The sequence below is a fragment of the Podarcis raffonei genome, chromosome 2 (assembly GCF_027172205.1).
Source record: "Podarcis raffonei isolate rPodRaf1 chromosome 2, rPodRaf1.pri, whole genome shotgun sequence".
Lineage (NCBI taxonomy): Eukaryota > Metazoa > Chordata > Lepidosauria > Squamata > Lacertidae > Podarcis > Podarcis raffonei.
In genome coordinates, this window is record NC_070603.1 from 49,122,934 (window position 1) to 49,142,644 (window position 19,711).

The 19,711-nt window shown below is 41.2% G+C and overlaps 1 protein-coding gene across 3 annotated transcripts in view; it reads right to left on the reverse strand.

The window, feature by feature from the left end:
- Positions 1 to 19,711, reverse strand: part of LOC128407747 (rho GTPase-activating protein 7-like) — an 89,588-nt gene that overhangs the window by 40,474 nt on the left and 29,403 nt on the right. Inside the window, exon 1 of one of the 3 annotated variants that reach the window (XM_053376509.1) lies at positions 12,864 to 12,936. The exons of the other annotated variants lie outside the window; for them this stretch is intronic. Coding sequence (XP_053232484.1) covers positions 12,864 to 12,912 — 49 coding nt within the window. The 5' untranslated portion in view covers positions 12,913 to 12,936. Of the gene's footprint in view, positions 1 to 12,863; positions 12,937 to 19,711 lie in introns of those variants that run through there. 3 annotated transcript variants of the gene reach the window in all.

Below are 19,711 nucleotides of genomic sequence, written 5' to 3' on the forward strand. Positions count from 1 at the left end.
TTTCAATGCTTTCTGAACCACAAAGCATCTGTTTGTTCATTATTATTATTCTAAAGTGGATTTGTCGTGCTAGAGACAGAGGCACTTTAAACCACTTAAACTGCACAAACTGAAATTTCCAGTATGTGCTTGAAACTCTCCTGAAAAACACTGGTGGTATGGCGGTAACCAAAGACTAGGTATCTGATATTTACAATTAGCTTAAGCATGGAGGAAGAGTTCCTTTTTGCACCTGACAACAACTGTGCAAAAAAGGCTGCTTGATAACTAGTGTTCTGATTAGAGAACAAGCAAAGCACTGTGGGAAAACAGGATGCTGGACCTGATAGGCTTTTAGTCTGTTCCAGCAGTGCTGTTCTCATGTCCTTATGAGCAGCTTGGCAGGGTGAGGATATATGTGGCACCCATACATATCTAGATCAGCCACCACAGATCCTCATTATAGCTAAACAGTGGCAAAAGTTCCCTCCAGTTTTGTACCACCAAGCAAACAGTGAATCCTAGCCAAAGGAAACTCTTTTGAAGAGCTCAAACAAGAGGAGGAAATACTCTGGCAAGATAACTCCTTATTACCACACTGCACTGTTTTAGTTATATAGCTTTCACTGCTGCTGCTAGGGAAGGTTAAACACAGAAAAGGAAGTCCACCCAGTTTTCAAGCCGTATTAATAAGTTCCATGCAGCTTTCCACACGGTCTGTGCCAAAAATCCACGGATGTTACATAAGAACGCTAAGTGCCCTGTATTTATTTTTCTTTGTTTTTCCAGATCTGGAATGAGCTCATATTGTTGGCTAGAAAAGAAGTGTTAGCTTTGAATCAGGAGGTCCACCAAAGTTCAAAAATGTGTTTTAAATGGGTTTTTTAAAAAATGTTTTTCTTTTCTGGGTTAGGAAGCAAAATCACCTACCTTGTCCTGAAAATAGAAAACAACAAGGAGAAGGATTTAATTTTCAGCCTTGTGAGACCAGAGAGCTGCTGGGGGAGGGCAGTGGGGAAAATAATAATGAACCATCTGAAAAATCGCTAAATATATGGAATAAAAATGTAGCAAAAATGGAAAATATTTGACAACAAATTCAATATTTTTTAAAAAATAAAAAAGACAAGGGGCAGCCAGGGGCTAGAAGGCCTTAATGGATGCTGTTCTACACGAAGCCTGCATTTTCAAATTTGCCCTGGCTTGCAGACACATTTTTCAAGCACCTTATCTTTCCCTCTCCTCACATGCAAAAGCCAACTGATCTTGTGTTATGAAATACAACTGGTGATGAGCTGTTGGTAAAATATGCATGCAAGTTATGTATTTGAGTAATACTTTTGTTTCCTTGGCACACACACACACTTAACTTTCATTAGTGATCCCCTTGCCACTTCATTTCACAATAATACTCCTACCTACATCAACTAAGCTATGAACTACAGACATGTTCTAGGAGTCTGTTCAGCACCTGGGCATGTAACTGCCTGGAAACCCCATGTACACACAGACTTGAGTTCCATGATGGAAGTAAGGCAGAATATAAAAGAAGAATAAAATAATAAACAACACCCCTTGGTATTTTATCCTGTGAACTGACCTGAGATCTTGTAATGAAGGGTGGTATGGAAGTCTAATAAATAATAAATATTAATAACAACAACAACAACAACAACAACAACAACAACAATAATAATAATACATCCCTCCATTTGGCGAACTATGTAGTGATTCCTATTCTCTCCTACTTCTACTTTTCCAATTCCTCATCCACAAGAGCACCCCCTCCTCCTATTCCATGACTGCTAAGCTTACTCAGGAGTCTTTGATGACAGAAATTGTCAACAGCTTTTTGAAAGTCCAAGTAATTTCCCTATTTGCCTCTTTTTTGATACACAAAAAAGGAACCACCCAGCCTGGTTTAATCTAGGCCTTTCCTTTTTGCATATCTGCGTGTGAGCGAATGTGCTCTGTGTGAATGCTGACTTTCTTGGCATTTCCACCAACACATTAATGCGATGATTAAAGACATTCCTACTTACTTTGCCTGTCTCCATATTCATTCACCAATTTTGAAACAGTGGATTTCTACTAATTATCAGTCTACAGTTCCACTCATCCTTTCTTCTACATTTCTTCAAGTGTCATAGCCATGAAAAATCAGCAGAAATGTTCTGGCACCACCTAGAAGGTGCAGCACAGCTATGATAAAGAAGGTTGTACTTATCACTGCACAAAGAATGTGAAATACGCTTTCTCATTCAGTCATAGAGTTACAATGCAGGAAGGAAACGAAGCATGTTTGTTAAAGCAACAGATGATTTCTAAGATATTTAAAGGCTAATGGTAGCCTTAATAGGAGGCCTGTAGTATTTTAATGGTTTTCAGCAACTCCAGAAAATCTTGATGAAGGAGGTCTAAGAAATAGCTTCAACACTGAACAGATTATGCAGATAAAGAGGCTGGACTTTAGCGTACCTCATAATGTTTCAGTTGATAAATTTTTACAATCCATACGCAGGCGTTAGGCTTTTCCAGAAGGTGGAACTCTTTTTATGCATACCATTTGTAAATTACTCAGTTGTTGCACAGAAACCACACATCTTTCACCAGAAGTGTAACATCTATGCAGGCAATTGTGGTTGACATCTGTCCATCTCAAGGAACAATGGAGTGTGCCTCCAGGGGTGAAGGCAAACCCCTGCATTAGAGGCACCAAAGTGACCTTTCTGGGGCTAAAGCCTAGATGGTGTGTATGGAAATCTTAGGTAGCCCAGACGACAAGACTCGCCCCCCTCTTGGCCTCACTGATGTGATCCAATGGAAAACACCAGCATTTGGCACCAGCTTGGCTGCAGGAGTTGCCGGAAAGAGGTGTACAAGGTACCATCCAACCATCTTAGCCACTCCAGATTTGGGTAGGGTTTATGCAAATAGTGTTGGGGCACCATCCAGAGCAGATTCTGGGTGCACAGAGAGAAAGAGCAAATCCCACTGACAGAATGGAATGCAGCTGGTGCAACACTAGATAAAACCATTTAGGATTGGAGTTTTATCAGAAATGCCACTCTGCATACAGAGCCTCTTGTTAGTTAATATGGTTTTAAACAGCATCAAATTGCAAAGCTCCCATATTTCTGCCTTATTGCAGTGACCATCATCCACAACAACTGAGAATGAATAGCTCCAGGGGATGTCTGAAGCAGTTTCCCCATTTCTCGCTCACTCATTGCAAAAGCCTTAGGCTTACAATAACACAACAAAAAATACCACAAAAAGCAGCTAACAGACAACCTCCATGAAAAAGAAGATAGCAGCTCAGGCCATAAAAAGGGGACAGTTACTAAAAGCCTGAGAGAATTTGACAGACTTCACCTGCTGCCTCACTAGTTAAACAGGCAAGGGAGGAGAGTTCCATAATCTGAATACCACCAGTGAAAAGGCCCCCTATCCAGTAACCACACCCCTAGGCTGGAGCACCTGGAGAAGGTATTTCCTGGGAGGTAGGTTCATGTTGGAGAAGACATTCCTTTAGATAGCACAACTTTTCTCCATGGAGCCATTTTCTTGGGACTCTCTCATCAATTTCTGCTCCTCCTTTGCTGTCCCTAAGGACAGCTAAGAATGATCACCTTATTTGCTAGAACGCAAATAGACTTTAAAGGAAGGAGAGCAAACAGCTACAACACAGTTCCTTTTCTACAAAAAAAAGTACCTTTTCCATTCACTACCTGCATGAAAATTATCTCTTCCATTCATTGCATGTGAACTAGAGAAGATCGCACTATTGTATCTTAATCAGACCAGTGGCGTAGCTAGCTGCTTGGGTGCCCAGGGTAGTACGTGTGCCATGCACAGGGGATGGGGCGATGTGCCCATGGGACAGGGCAAGGTGTGCTGGAATCCCAGTGCCCACATTCAGTGTTGCTTTTTTGAGCAACGTAGGGCCTGCAGGCAGTCTGAGCCACCGCGTCACTCCCAGGAGAGCTGAGTGGCTCAGGCATGCTGCAGGCCCTGCGGTAAGTGCTGCACCCGCGGTGTGGCTCCCAGTGCACCCCACCCCCCACACCTTCCTAGCTACACCTCTGAATCAAACTATGCATAACTTTCCTCCCAAGTCTAACATGTGGTAGGTGTTGGGATACTGCCAGGGAGACAAAGTCCATCATAGCCCCCAAGCCGGCTGCCGGACGATCCATCGATCTCTGGTAGACACGCAGTATCAGCAATTAGCGACACGAAGCCTCAGAAATGGTATTCCACATTCTTGGGCTGGTGCACACTCTATCAGCAGAATTCACACAGCGAAAGATGCACAGCAGGAGAGCATATTTACAAGTTTATTCAGCGTTGGTCAGAACAAAGAAAAACATGACTGCCTGCTTGCGTGTTCAGGCACCGAGAAACGAAAGCAAAGACACAACAGAAACATCCTGTGAAACAGGAAATAAGCAGGCTCTGTGACTCACAGCCTGCTCCCTTTTAAGGTGGAACGGAAATATCCTAACAGTAGGGTCATTCTTTGAAACAATTGCCTGGATAATCCATTAGTAGTAGCCCCTGTCCAATAGGTTCCATTCAGATTTCAGAATTATGCCTCAAGCCTGATGGTATTCTCAGGATAACACCCTGTTGAAATACAGTCAGCACCTTTGCTGTACCAGAGCCCGTTGAATTTCAGAATTCACAGTAAACAGACTGATCTGTGCCTTACTTGAAGATAGTGGATATGGATTTATATAACTGCATTTATTTCTTAAATAAACATATGATTCAAGAGACAGACTCATTTGTAATCTTATAGAAAAAACACACTATGAAACACCCACTTTCCTGATTATACAAAATTGGTATAGTAACTATTTTTTGGCCTTTAGGGCTGACAAACTAAGCAAAAAGCACACCTAGTCACTATCTCAGAGAACCTTGCCACCATTAAAGCTCGTAAGAACTAAACCCTTCCCCTGTTCTGAGTGGCCACTTACGTTAAGTTATGATAATCCATCTTGGCTCAAGTTCTCAACAATAGAGTTCTATCAAAAGTGTTTATGTAATTTGTATAACTTTCCCACAGCTATTTTTGAATGGGGTGATGATTACTATGGAGGTACAAAGCATTCTTACTGCTTTGCCATAAAAATATTTTAAGGCAGTATCTAAGATTGTGAAAGAGGACACAGCTTCCCTTGAGTTGTCTGGCTAACATCAGGGAGAGAGCAAAAGTGAATTATTTTACCATTCACAGCTATGTGAAATATCTTCATAATTTTTTAAAAGAAATCTATTCGTTAAAAAAATGCAAAAACTTATAACATTTTATTAGAAAGTGACAATTGGATGCACAATAAATGAGTTCTCAGATTTAGAAAGCTATTTCAACAACTGATTTATTTGAAGACTTTCTGTAAACATATAAATGCTAACGTGTTCTGTTGATTTAAGCATTTGCTTTCCTGTTAGTTTTTTAAAGCAGCACAAACTTGACCGGATGTGTTATTTACATTTCCCATGTCTTTTAAAGCATGTTTCACATACCACATAAGAGTTTCCTACTCCTATAGCAGTGAACTTTATTTGTGACTTTAGTATAGAAAAGGAAAAGCAACAATTGTGTGATAGCTCAGTTGGCAGAGCATAAGACTCTTAATTTCAAGGTTGTGGGTTCGAGCCCCACATTGGGCGAAAGATTCCTGCATTGCAGGGGGTTGAACTACTAGATGATCCTTGTGGTCCCTTCCAACTCTACAATTCTATGTTTCTAAGCCTTAGTAGCAGCAGCTGTAGTAGAAAGAAGTGGAAAACTGCTGCAATAAAAACAGATGCTTAGAAAACATGATTATGCACACACACACACACACACACACCCCACTGCTGATGGCGAGAAGTTTCTGGGGCAGCACTGCTTAGGTTGGCTTCCTTTGAAGGCGGCACTCAAGACTTAGGACATTTTTAAAATACTTCGTTTGTTGACAAAAAGAGTGTAAGTGGAAGCCAGCAAGCAACATGTGCACTCCTACACACCAAAGAGACACTCAACACCCAAGATGCTGCCAGCCTCCAGCTAACTCTTGGCGATTTCTGTTTCCAAAACTCCTTTTTTTGTCCTCATACCCACTCCACATCCACACCACTTCATATAATTGCGCTCCTCCTAGCTGGGGTAGGAGGAAGGTTTGTCATCTTCAGAGTTCTCACTTGAGCATTTTGAACAGGAGAGCTATTAGTTCTCCAATGTATTTGTAAGATTTCATACCCGACCTTCACCATAAAATCCCAGGGCAGGTTATAAAAATAACAAGCACTTTCTCTAACAAAGGAATGCCCAGACAGCTACCAAAACGATCAAGCTTACAGCTTTATAGCTAATTTACAAGTGGCAAATTTTCTTTGTATCAGATGGGCTCTGATCCTGCTTTTCTTAACTACTAAGAAACTGCTCTCTCTAACACATTCCAAGGAAGACAAATATACTTTTATTTTTATTTAATGAAACTGTGTAAACACTCCTAAACCCTGTAACTTCCTGCAAGCTGTTGGAAGATTTCCTTAAGTATAGAAGAACCCATCTTTGTTTATAGCAACCATAAAAGTGAGGCCTGCCTTCTGAGGCTACAGGTTCCTTTGTCCAAAGCAGAGGAAATCTGGACTACCACAAATACAGTCACAGAACAGAGCCATTAAAAACTCTGAAGGAACACCTTACTTCGGAAATTCCTGATCTTACCTGAATTCAGCATTGACCCCAGGGAGAAAAGGCAGTTTAAAGTTAAAGATACGACAGAGGAAAAGTTGATTGTGCCACTCATTTATGAAGCAGCATAGCTGTTGCATTCGCTATTATCATCTCCACATATTCAGGTGTCAGTCAGTCCTGGAAATATCAGTTCACATTGGTCCACTATTTGCATGTATCTTTACAGCAAACCCCCAAAATTGTGGATGTGTCTTCCTGAATTGTCCTGAGTGCAAAATTAGCAAATGAAGTAGCCATGAGACAAAGACTGGTAGATAGAATGTATACATAAATCCTTCCAGCCTTTGAACTAGATTCTTAAGTGGCACAGGCTTTGTCCCTCACAAGGTAGCATGAACAACACACACACACACACACACACACACACACACACACACACACTCTTTTGGACTGACATAGCAGGCTGCCAGTAAGGTCTACCCAGAAACAAAGACTGTTGTTGTTCCTGACTACCTTCTTTTAGATGGTAAAGCGGCATGAAGAATACCAGCTACTGTTACCTCTCAGAAGTCAGAACCTCTCAGACTCTACCAAGGGCCCTTCCAAATGAGATGTTTATAGTGCTATAGTCACTTATTGTTTGAATAGGGGTTTTTGGGGGGCAAAACTGTAGTGGACTTTCAACACTCATCACATGCCACTGTTTTCTGGAAGATCAGTGCACTTTATTCCAATATACACCAGTGACTGAATATGGTCAGATTGAGATCAAAAAGTAGCAACCTGTCATCTGTTGAATTTTAAATCTCTCCAGAGTTGTCCAATATGAAAGCGTGATCAGAAAATGTAAATCAAGTCAAGTTGTAGGGATTGGCACCAGCCAAGTACAGCATAGGAGCTGGGATATATCCTACTTAATCTTCTTGAATTAAGACACCACTTGTACACCTTTTTGAAAGCAGAATCCTTTTCACACTGATCAAGTTAGATGGTATATTGCTAAAGATTCATGCCCATTCTGCACTTTGTACTTCTGCATTTAAATATTTACTTCAGTTATCTTAAAGAAGGGTTAATTGATTCTTGCTGTTCCAGTTCTTTTTATGTAGTCTTTATTTATGCATTTTGAACAGTAAACACAGATAAACTAACTCAAAAGAACCCCTATTCTTGCTCCCTTACTATTCATTCAATGTGTGTATATCATTCACACAGAGGTAAGTTATTTCACATTCTTCTTCCAAACACATTTTTGGCATTCTCCCTTTCCCAGCCAATAGAATATAAATCATTCATACTATGATAAGGCTCCCCTTTTTGGTGTGTTCTCCTCATACCTGACGAATTGGCTAATGTCAAATTGAATCATAAGAGCAGCAGCTTTAGCGGTACTGAACCAATCTAGATAACACCACATTGGGAAGAAATGCTAAAGGCTTTTAGTCAGATAGGAATGTGGGGTTGCCGCAAACTTTTACCAAAGGTAAGCAGTTATGAATAATTATGACCTTAGTTAAGTAGGCTGTAGGTACCATGCAAAGGATAGATGAATGAACAGTTATTATACAAAGCAGATTATTCAAGTCACTTACTTCTTTTGAAGTTGCAGGGTGTGCGTGTTAATGTTAAAAATACAAATCATGTTACAATCTATTGCTGCATGAGGCAGAGAGTTGTACTTTTTGCATGCCAAAATAATTTTCAGAAATGCTATTCAATTATTCTATGGGGGTATCAAACAAAACCTTCAGATTTACATTCAACATGTGCCTATCAATATAGGGAACTATAGTACTTGCAAACAAGTTAAGCATGCCAAATAGCATGAGCTCAAAAACCAACAACTCTACAGTTAAAATTATTCATCACATTTCTAAAACCAGCTGCTTTACAATCTGGAGGAACATTTAGAGGAAGCAATTTTAAAAAATAAAATAACAGAAAGGCTCTAGAGCGGGGGCGGATGGATGGAAATTAGCAGTCTAATGCCTGCACCAGGTAAAGTGGTAAACATCATTTTTGCTTGAATTATTAAACATATTGAACAAACCACCTTGCTCACATAGAATCAGGATGGCTTCCACAAAGAGATACTGTTGCTTTCTCTTCCTTTAAAATTCTTTGAGGGTATCAACATATTAGTAGGGATGATTCTGTAGACTTTATGTACCGTATTTTTCGCCCCATAGGACGCACAGCCCTATAGGACGCACCTATTTTTTGGGGGGGGGGAAACAAAGGGAAAAAAAATATTTCCCCCCCAGGCACAGTGCTGGCGCGGGGGAAGCCCGAGCTTCCCCCGACCCCAGCCCCCAGAACAGCCCCCAGAATCCCTCTTCAGCGCGCCCGAGGCTTCAAAATGCAGGCAGCTCTGCGCAACCCTCTGGAGGCTGGCGCGGCTTGGCGCCGGGCTCCGGAGGGTCGTGCAGAGCCAGGCGGACCCCAGGAGGGCAGGCAGCTCTGTGCGACCCTCCGGAGGCCGGCGTGGCTTGGCGCTGGGCTCCGGAGGGTCGTGCAGAGCTGCGCGGACCCTGGGAGAGCAGGCAGCTCTGCGCGATCCTCCGGAGGCTGGCGCGGCTTGGCGCCGGCCTCCGGAGGGTCGCGCAAAGCTTCCTGAAGCCTGTATTCGCCCCATAGGACGCACCCACATTTCCCCTTCATTTTTGGAGGGGGAAAAGTGCGTCCTATAGGGCGAAAAATACGGTACTTGTACTTCAGTTTTTTCATAAAGTTCCTTACCAAAGCTTCAAAGAAATTAACAGATGATAGAACACGACTCATTAATATAGATTCATAACTGCTCAAAGCACAGGAAATAGAGCGTAGGAATAAATGCAGTTTTTACAATTAAGACGAACAACAGCAGACACAAAATCATTCAGGAAAGTGAAGCCAAAGCAGATTGAAGAGGTCCCAAGAGGAGCTTAAAGCTGTGCAAACAGGCAAGAATGTAACAGATAAAATGCAAGTCAGTCACATTGGAAAAACTTTATGAAATCCTTTAAAAATAATTCAAGTGAACTCTTCAGCAACATCTCTAACTAGAAATTAGGAGCAACTTTGGTAAAATTGCTATATTCAGAACAATCATGCTATATCAGAACTGTCCTTTTAGGTAGTTGAAAAATTATTAACAATGGATGCAAAACCCTAATTATCTCAATGACCCTTATAAGCAGTCACCTTATGTTGGCCACAGTCATCCCATTATTGCATGAATGGGGCCCAGACTGAACTAATAGCAGTTTGGTCACCTAGGAAGTTCATGCTTAAGACAATAATTGAACAACGCAATGGTTCTTACTAGATGAGGTGGCTTTCAGAAATAATTAGGTAATTGAAATGAATGATAGACCCAACTATCAATTCTAATGGAACCTTAAGCTCAGAGACACTATACCTCTGATTACCAAATGCTGGGGACAAAGAACAGGGAAAGGCTATTGATATTATGTTCTTCTTTTAGTTTCCCAGAGATTTTGTTTAGCTGTTTATAAAACCCAAGTATTAAATAAGTTGACCTCTGGTCTAAAGCAGTGAGGCAGTTTTATGAAATTTTGAATTTAACAGGTAACAGAATTTAACAGGTAACAGAAGAGTTCTGTGTAACCTGAAAGGTCACATTTGATCATGTTGAACATTAACAGGCACAAAGACATTCAATTTAGCTCACTCTGTCACCCCACCAAAGTAATTTGAACCTGTCATATTTATAAAGGAAAAGCTCCTGGATGTACCGTTCCAAAATATTGTCAGCGCTTATCTGTTTTTTAAAAGCTCATTTCCTTAAGGATCATGTTGAAGGAACATACATGAATATTGTTTGTTTTATCCAAGTAGGGATGCCAGGGGTCATGGCCAAATCTTATTATAAAACCACAGAAGAGGAGACATTTCCATGTAAAACTGGTCATTTTAGAAAACTACATCAAATTTACAAAAGTATAATATGTGAATCACATATTTCTATAACTCTCTCCCCCTGCTCCCCGTTCCAATATTTTAAAGTAATATTTAGACCAAAGGTTTCCTGTTTTCTAGTGCAAAGAGTTATTTTAATCACGTTTCCATGGACTTTTCAATATTGTTTGGATGTTTCAAAACAAGTAAAAACTTGACTTGTCCTCCCTGAACATTCTGTGCTCCTCCACCTGGCAGCTGATCCTTATTTAGGTGCCAGCTTCAGCAGTAAATCCAGGAGATGCCAAAAGATGGATATTTTGTGCATTATACCCTCTTACAATATAGATGCATGATTGTGTTGTGTTTGGAAGCCATCAGGGTTTTGCACAGTATGTACTTTGTATGCCCCGCTTATTATCTACACTTTGTGTTGAAATGTTCATTGGCCCATTAAACATCAATCAACATAGCTGATAAAATATCCCTCAAGAGTATTCCAAGTCACACTTATATGTGCACTCTCAATGATAAATTAGTTGCAACCAACACCTAGGATTTCCTGCTATTCCAACCTTGGAAATTATGTAGGTCCTCATTTGCAGAAGCTATCTTCTTTTAGAAAACTATGCTTTTGAATTATGGTGCTGGAGAAGACTCTTGAGAGTCTCATGGACTGCAAGAAGATCAACCCTATCCTTTCTGAAGGAAATCAGCCCTGAGTGCTCACTGGAAGGACAGATCCTGAAGCTGAGGCTCCAATATTTTGGCCACCTCATGAGAAGAGAAGACTCCCTGGAAAAGACCCTGATGTTGGGAAAGATGGAGGGCACAAGGAGAAGGGGACGGCAGAGGACGAGATGGTTGGACAGTGTTCTCGAAGCTACCAATGTGAGTTTGACCAAACTGCGGGAGGCAGTGGAAGACAGGAGTGCCTGGCGTGCTCTGGTCCATGTGGTCACGAAGAGTCGGACACGACTAAACAACAACAATCTTCTTTATATTTGACCTTCTTCAGTAATGTTTTATTTGATGCTTTAATATGCAGTAAACCACTTTGAGATTTTTTCCCCTTAAAAATTTAAAGCAGTAAGAAATGAAAGGAAGGAAGGATCTAGCCTTTCAAAGACACTGGGAAGTAAATCCAGCTCCTGGCTGGTATTTGGTTCCTGCTGTCACTTGAAGCCATCCTGTATTTATAGTGGTAACAAAGAAGGCAGCATCTTTCACTGTTTGCTTTTTATGTAGTTGTGTTGTTTTGTTGCTCCCCATTGTATAGAAAGTCCATGTCGAACCTTTAGAAATGCAGAAATCCCAATAAAGGTATTGTTTCTGGACACCTGCCAGTACAGAACTCAAAATGTATTACAAACATCTTTTAACATTCAAAAGAGATACGTCAACTGCATACTTAAATCCTCACACAACTTTACACTGGTATAAACACAGCAACCACCCTAACTAAAGAACTCAACACATTCGCAATGATGTTGGGCCTACAAGTAAACTTTGCAAAATCTGAGGCTATGTGCTTCAACCCCCACACACCCTGCATACCCAAAAGGAATTCACCAACATCACAAAGGTAAAACTCTGCCACACCAAATTCTGGTACCTAGGGGTTCAAATAACCAGAAGCCTCAACAAACTATACCTCCACAATTTCAAGCCCCTGTGGCAACAAATCAAGAGAGACTGAAGCAGCACAATCAGATGCCTTCATCGGCCCAAGTTTCAACAAAATATGTCTGTCCTGTAGCAGTAATGTAACTCTCCAATGGTTTGACTTTAGCCCTGAAGGCACACTCTTCCACTGCCTGCTGAAACAGATGGATGCCAACAATTGCAAACTTCAAATGGTGTAATTTTTACTACAGGCTGGGCTGGGGCTGTCTTGCTACAAAATTGTGTGTATGCATGAAGTCAGAAAAAAAGTTTATCCTGCCATCTGCAGCTGATTTTTTTTGGGGGGGGGATGAAGAAGCCATTCATCTGGTTGTTCCCACAGCTCACAGCATAGTGCTGAGTGGACAGTCAGCTGGCAGGATGATGGTTTCTTTGGTTATATCATTGTTGTAGTTTACGTCAAGCTCGGTAATTGAGTTAGAACAACACACTGGTTTCTGTTCCCATTTCTATTTTCAAGCAACTGTTTCTTCCATTAGAACTGAAACCACAACAGAGTCTCTTATGCCAGTTGTACTTCTTCACCGTTATATCATACTTTTGGAGCACTCTGAAGTTAACAGGGAAAAACTGGGAGAGCTCAGATTACAACACTTCCACCTACCAAGTAATAACAAGTGGCCTCTCAATCCTCCCTTTGCTTCTTCCTCCATTGGTGTACTATATACTTCCCATCTCAAGCAGTGAAGTACTACAGCATTTAGCACTGTGTTACACCACTGAACCTAGAGGCTTGTCAATCGGAAGGTTGCGGTTCAAATCCCCATGACGGAGTGAGCTCCCATTGCTCGGTCCCTGCTCCTGCCAATCTAGCAGTTTGAAAGCACGCCAAAAAAAGTGCAAGTAGATAAATAGGTACCACTCCAGCGGGAAGGTAAACGGCGTTTCCGTGCGCTGCTCTGGTTTCACCAGAAGCGGCTTAGTCATGCTGGCCACATGTCCTGGAAAAACTGTCTGTGGACAAACATCAGCTCCCTCGGCCAGTAAAGCGAGATGAGCGCCACAACCCCAGAGTCGTTCGCAGGGGTCCTTTACCTTTACCTTTTTCCTTTGGAGGAGAGATACTTTGTAATATTAATTACAAAAATAGAAACCCAACATAGTGGAAGAAAGCATATTTGTAAAGGAGGTGCAATAACTGCATCTCTCCTCCAGACAACACACCTTTCTCCTCCTAGCCAGTCAGCAACATACTCTCCACATAAAGCAAAATGAGGTAGGAATCAGATGAGCTATTCTTCTGCCTCTGTTCTGTACTGTCAGTTCTGATTTGCAGGGAGGGGAATCACATTATTAAATCCAGCAAGCAGAAAACGGACATGCGGGGGGGCGGGTCATTGGGTTAGAACCTCTCTCCTCTCATCCAACATTCAAAACCACAACGTTGTTTCATTTTTGCTAGTCACAAAATTCAGACCCCACCATACAAGTAGGTTTATCTTTAAGGAAAGATATCCTAATCATTAGCTCCCATTGAGGAACAGTCAACCTCTCAGCCTTATTCACATGCAGACAGACTCCTTACAGCAGCCTTCATTTCAAACAGAGCCTATGGCTATGTGTGAAACATTATGACACTAATTCAGAGTGGGTTTTTTTAACAGGATAGCTACTAGCAGCTTGTTTTATGGCAATACCCTCCAAACCAGCAATCTGCTTTCAAAAGTCAACAAACCCCAAACTGAAATTCAGCTGCATCCTATGTATACCCATTTATCACAACCAACAAAGATTCCTATTTTTAGAGATACCCACCCACAGTTATCTAGAAATAATGAAGTAATCAAGTAGGTTACACTAAAGCCCCAAGAATGCCCTTTCTTGGACCCCACCCCCTAAACTTCTGAAGATAATGGTGGAACTACCAAAAGGGCCTCCTCTGCCGATCTCAACACCTTTATGGAATGCACAAAGGTTTATTCTTACCAATTTTGTATTACATCTGTTTTAAAACTACAGTAAGCAGAATACCTGCTAAATCTGAGGGTTTAAAGAACTAGTTATTTTATTAGCAGAACTGGTACCTTGATAAATTACTGTGACTTAATAGTATGAAACTTAAAGCCTGATACGAAAGGAGGACTGCAAGAATCAGTGCTAGTGAAAATGCAGCAATGGTGGTTTCAAGAATTTTTTTAAAAAGTTGTCCACATTGCCTATTCTCCTTTTAGTTCAGCATTCCAGGGTTTTTTTTTTAAATAAAAGCATTGCCATGTGAAGGCAAGAAGATTGTTATTTGCAGTTTCTAATCTCAGCTCTTGTATTTCAATAGTGAATTGCAGTAGATGCTGCTACTTTGCTGCCCCCTTCTGGGGTAAGCACAGCACCTTTTCAACTGTCTCACTGACGCCTTTTTACAGATAATAAACCTTTGCGCAGAATTCCAAAACGGTGGTCTAGTAAGAACCAATGCCAGTACAGCTTCATTGGCCAAGTTTTACATAGCATTTAAAAGAAAATCTGGAAGACGCTCACTTTCTCCAGAACCACAGGTACAAGTTCTGTTCCTATCCCATATCTTATAATTCCATTCAAAGACTTATGCTTTCTGTTTGAAATCCAAGGACTCTAAAAACTGTCTCTCAGCATATAGGCACTAAGAAAACAAAATGAGCAGACATTTACATGTATTAAAAATGATATTAAGTTTAGCCACTGAAAACTCAGTAGACCTTCCTACTACTAGATAGTTTTGAATTTCTGACTGAGGTTTTCACTTGTAGTAATCTGACACTTTATTTAATGCTCCAAGCATTATTAGACAAGCTCCCATCACTTCAGGCCTTGAAAACCTCTCTCTACTGTAGCTTTTTTGTAATGATTTTAATTGGACCTGAAACCTGTTATGCTCTTTTATTGTGGTTGTATTATAATTTTAAATGCTCCGCTGGGCTTGATCATTGCTTAGAGGTATTTGCCTGTTACTTTTAGTGTTACCATCTTACTTTTAAATTATGTGTTTGATTAAATTAAATTAAATCATGTTGTTATATATCTGTAAGGTGGCCAGTTACAAATCACCAAAAAGGAAGGGAATGGATTGTAATGGGGGGGGGGATGAAAAAGGAGGGTGAAGATTTGCATATGCTAATTTATGTGTGCAGATGCACATTCAGATAGGATTACAATAACTGAAGTAGTAATACAATACATCTCATCATAGAAGGGAAGACTCTGACCAGATTGCCTATGTACCTGCTTACTCTGCAGTTCAGGTGTTCAGTGTTGATGGGCAACTTCAAGGCCCCTTGCTCTTCCTTCTTATGGTTCTTTATTTCCAAACTAAACTTGGACCGGACAGCCCTTGAAACAGTCAACCCAACAAAATACCATTAGCACAAAACTCAGCTCCCCCATCAGTCTGCATTTTTTCATTGTTTCTTCTCACTCACAGAAACAACTAGATGTTGTCACTGGTCAGCAAGCTTAGGGAAGATCATTTAACAATTATCACCCTTCCCTTCTCTAACCAAAGTTATGCCTCTGGCTCCATTAATCTTCTCCTGTACAGACTCCCAATCTCCCAATGGTACACAGTCCTGCAGATCTTTCCCTTAGGCTTTAACTTATTTTTACAATAGCTTCACACAGTCATACTGACACTTCATTAAAAGGAGGGAGCAGGCAAGACGCTGTTCATTTATGCACATAGAAGGGGAAGTATTGGAGATGCTTTTTTTGCGGTATGCTGGAATTTTGCAAGGTGGAGGAGACACAAACTCAAAAGGAAACTTTAAAATCACATAAAAGGGTATTTTTAGTCTTCCTTTTAAATAAGTACACAAAACAATTATTTAAATTAACAAATGTCATGAAGTGTGAATTTTAACAGTAAATAGCTGCAATTTAAATAAACTTTGAATTTAAAATGAAACTAAAAACGTGAAGAAACCCAAAATATTTTTAACAAAATCCCACTCTGTCTCCTGTGACTGGTTGAAAGTAGGTGACAGCAGGCGAGGGACTGTGAGAGGCTGCACCAATCTCATTCAGATCTAGGTTTAGCCATGCATTAACTGTCTATATTGCCATACTTCTTTGCATGCCATCCACGTGACTATATGGTTATGAAGGGACACAATTCTTTCCGCTTGTATTGAGGCTAGGGCCTGGTGAGAGAGTTGTGATGGCTGCCGTAAGTTTTTGTACCATGCCGGAAGTTACAGGCAACAACTGGTGAAGATGCACAAAGAATGAACATCCTAAATCGCTTCTGGGTGGGAGATGGGGTGTTTCAGAAATGACTCACCACTGCTCAAATGTTTCATCTGCATTGACTGTTGTAAATGGCTCTGATTTTTTTTATGAATAGAAGCATATAAGATACAAGCGGTTGTGATATTAAACGTGCAGGGGGCTGGACTAGATGATCCTCAGGACCCCTTCCAACTCTATGATTCTATGAAACAAACTCCTTTGATGGTTTGTGGGGGAACTACTTCGCCAGAAGGTTGTCTCTAGTACTTAGAGAAGTATTAAACAGCTTTTAAGGAACAACATTGCATTTGCGGCTTCCACGTGCGCACCATTCAAAGAAAATAAACTGAAAGAATACTGTACAACACTGAGTTCCGCTGGAGCATCAGATCTCCCTGCCCCTTCTTCACTTTTGCAACATATCCTCTCCTTCCAGCAGCCAAGGCAAGTGACAAGGATTGCTCAATTCAACTTTTACTGCACAGCAGGGAAGCTAAATGATAGTTCCAGGATTGGTCTTCATCCAAACACTGCTACAGCTGGATTCTCTGCAGCGGCTGATGAAATTAGTTAGAAATTAATTTCCCCACTAGGTTGTACAAAGCCGCCTTGGAGAGTGCACCTTCAGACACTACTGCTCCTCTACAGTTTCAGACAATTCTCTCCCTCCCTCCTGCATGGAATCCCCATTTCAACTCCACCCTAGAGTTGCTTAGCCTTTCTACAGCTTCAGTTTTTCACAAATAATCTGGGAGTGGAATTAAATACAGGAATCCCACACCTACACACCACTGAATATAGCATTCTTTTCTTAAGCCTAGATACTTCTACAATGCAGTGAATGAGCCTGATAGAAAATTTGGAACCAGCACAAATATAGAGATTTGCCTGCTGCAACAGATGCTTAGATCAACCAAGATATAATTGACATATTGGAAAAGAAAGAACCCTGAACAGTTCCACATTAAAGGCCTACTTAATGTCTACTCTTGCAGAACAATTGTATGTTTGGTAGAGGACATTCTGATCATTACTGCAGCAGGCTTTTGGTGTGTGTGAGGGACGTGGGGAATGCCAGACAAAAAATGTGTGTGCAATTTGTATTAAGAACCAAAATAGTAACAAACATTAGGAATGGAAAAATATGTAGGAATTTTTAAAACTGCCCCGTGCTTCTATGTTTACAGAGGATAACAAAACACAGCTGTATATGTAAAAATTCACTGTCACCCTGCTGTAGAAACATTGCTTGTCACCTAGTTGATATTCCCATGGAATTCCATCTCAAAGCCTAGTATTTGCTATTGCTCATTCACTCCCCCAACTAAAAAAAAAAGGCTTTTCTCCAACCGATGGTGACACAGGGCTGTCATTGTGGGCTCAATTATAGAGATCCCTCCTACTGGAGCAAGGCCTACCCTATGAAAGTGAACAAACTGGACAACGTTTTGGGATTTTAAGCTTGGCCACATGTTATTGCTTCCAGATGTGGGTAGGATTTGGAATAGGCATTGGGTGTATACCCCTCTCAGCTTCTTGGTGGAGGACTGAGGCATGGCAGGTCCATTGTGGGGTTGATGGGTCCACTGCAAGACACAGGTCTACACATATGGCCCTCCCAAGTCATTGCAGGAAGCTCTATGGCCCATCTGCTGCATGCCTTGGCTTTTGGACACATACTTCCAACTAGACCCCCTCTAACAGGGTACCCCTGTGATTGAGCTATTTGGAGATGGGGGTGAAGCACAACTTCACCCCCTAACAGATATTAGACTAAAGGATTCCACCTGATGTCTCATCCGTCTGCGCAAGCTTTGCAGCCTTTCACCAGAAGGGGAATGGTCCTTTCATTGACCACGATTTCCAAGTGATAGCTCCAAGAATGTTCTGGAGATTTAACACATTTATATTGGTTCCTTTAGAAAAAAGTAAACACCATTTTTATATCAGTCACGAAATCCTTCTAAGAATAATCAGAAGCCCAAATAAGCATGTTCTGTTTGCCATCCTCCTGGGCTTTCATTTAGCAGCCCAGCTTCTTGTCCCTTTGCTTCTGGCAAGGAACTGTACTAAAAGCACCTCAGTCTTATACTGCAGATTCGCCTTTATTTTAACAATACATGAGAGATGTGTCTTCATTTCCCTTACAGTCGTCTAATGATGAAGACAACTCCTTGGTGCTAGGTTACTAATCAGATTTGCACCAGCTTAGTTTAAGCAGCTCTGCAGCATCATGTGCTCCATAACTGTTAAGCAGGCCACTCAGATGCAGCTCCAAGTGTTCAGAATTTCACAGCATTTATCTGTGTTGCATGTGAATGCCAACACTCTCCAAATTTCTTATCCAACTTTGCTGGAACTAACAAAGGCACAAGCCAGTTTTCAGTAATTATCTAAGGGATGCGGGTGGCGCTGTGGTCTAAACCACTGAGCCTCTTGGGCTTGCTGATCAGAAGGTTGGCGGTTCGAATCCCCACAACACGGTGAGCTCCCATTGCTCTGTCCCAGCTCCTGCCAACCTAGCAATTCGAAAGCATGCCAGTGCAAGTAGATAACTAGGTACCACTGTAGTGGGAAGGTAAACGGCGTTTCCGTGCGCTCTGGCACTCGTCACGGTCCTCCACGCACCAGTAGCGGTTTAGTCATGCTGGCTACATGACTCAGAAAACTGTTTGTGGACAAACGCCGGCTCCCTCGGCTTGAAAGCGAGATGAGCGCTGTAACCCCATAGTCGCCTTTGACTGGACTTAACCATCCAGGGGTCCTTCTTTAATTATCTATATGTTACTCCCCACCCCCAGATTGAACCAATGAGTTAACCACAAAAAATAAATAAATCAAAAGGCAAAAGAGCACATCCAGGGTAGCTCTGACAGCAGCTTCACCCTTGCTTTAAGAAAGAAACAAAGAAATAACTTTTATGTTTCTTTATATCACTTTTTCAGGAAGGAGACTGATCCCACTTATAGGAACTCTTACATGTTCAAAGCAGGATAAATACCAGCTGTAGGACAGCTGTATGAATCTCTTTTCCTTCCTAACTGAGATTAACACAAGATGATTGTACTAGAGGACTAGATGATTCAAATGAACAAACCATAAAGCTCCTTAAAAGAAAAATATTTATAAAGCCAGTTCAAGTAACTTGGCCATTTGTTACTGTCATTGCCATTAAAGCTTTTATTTATCTTATGTGTGGAATGCTTTATTTTAGCTCCAAAATACTCTCACATCTCCCAACAGCTGAAGAAAAAT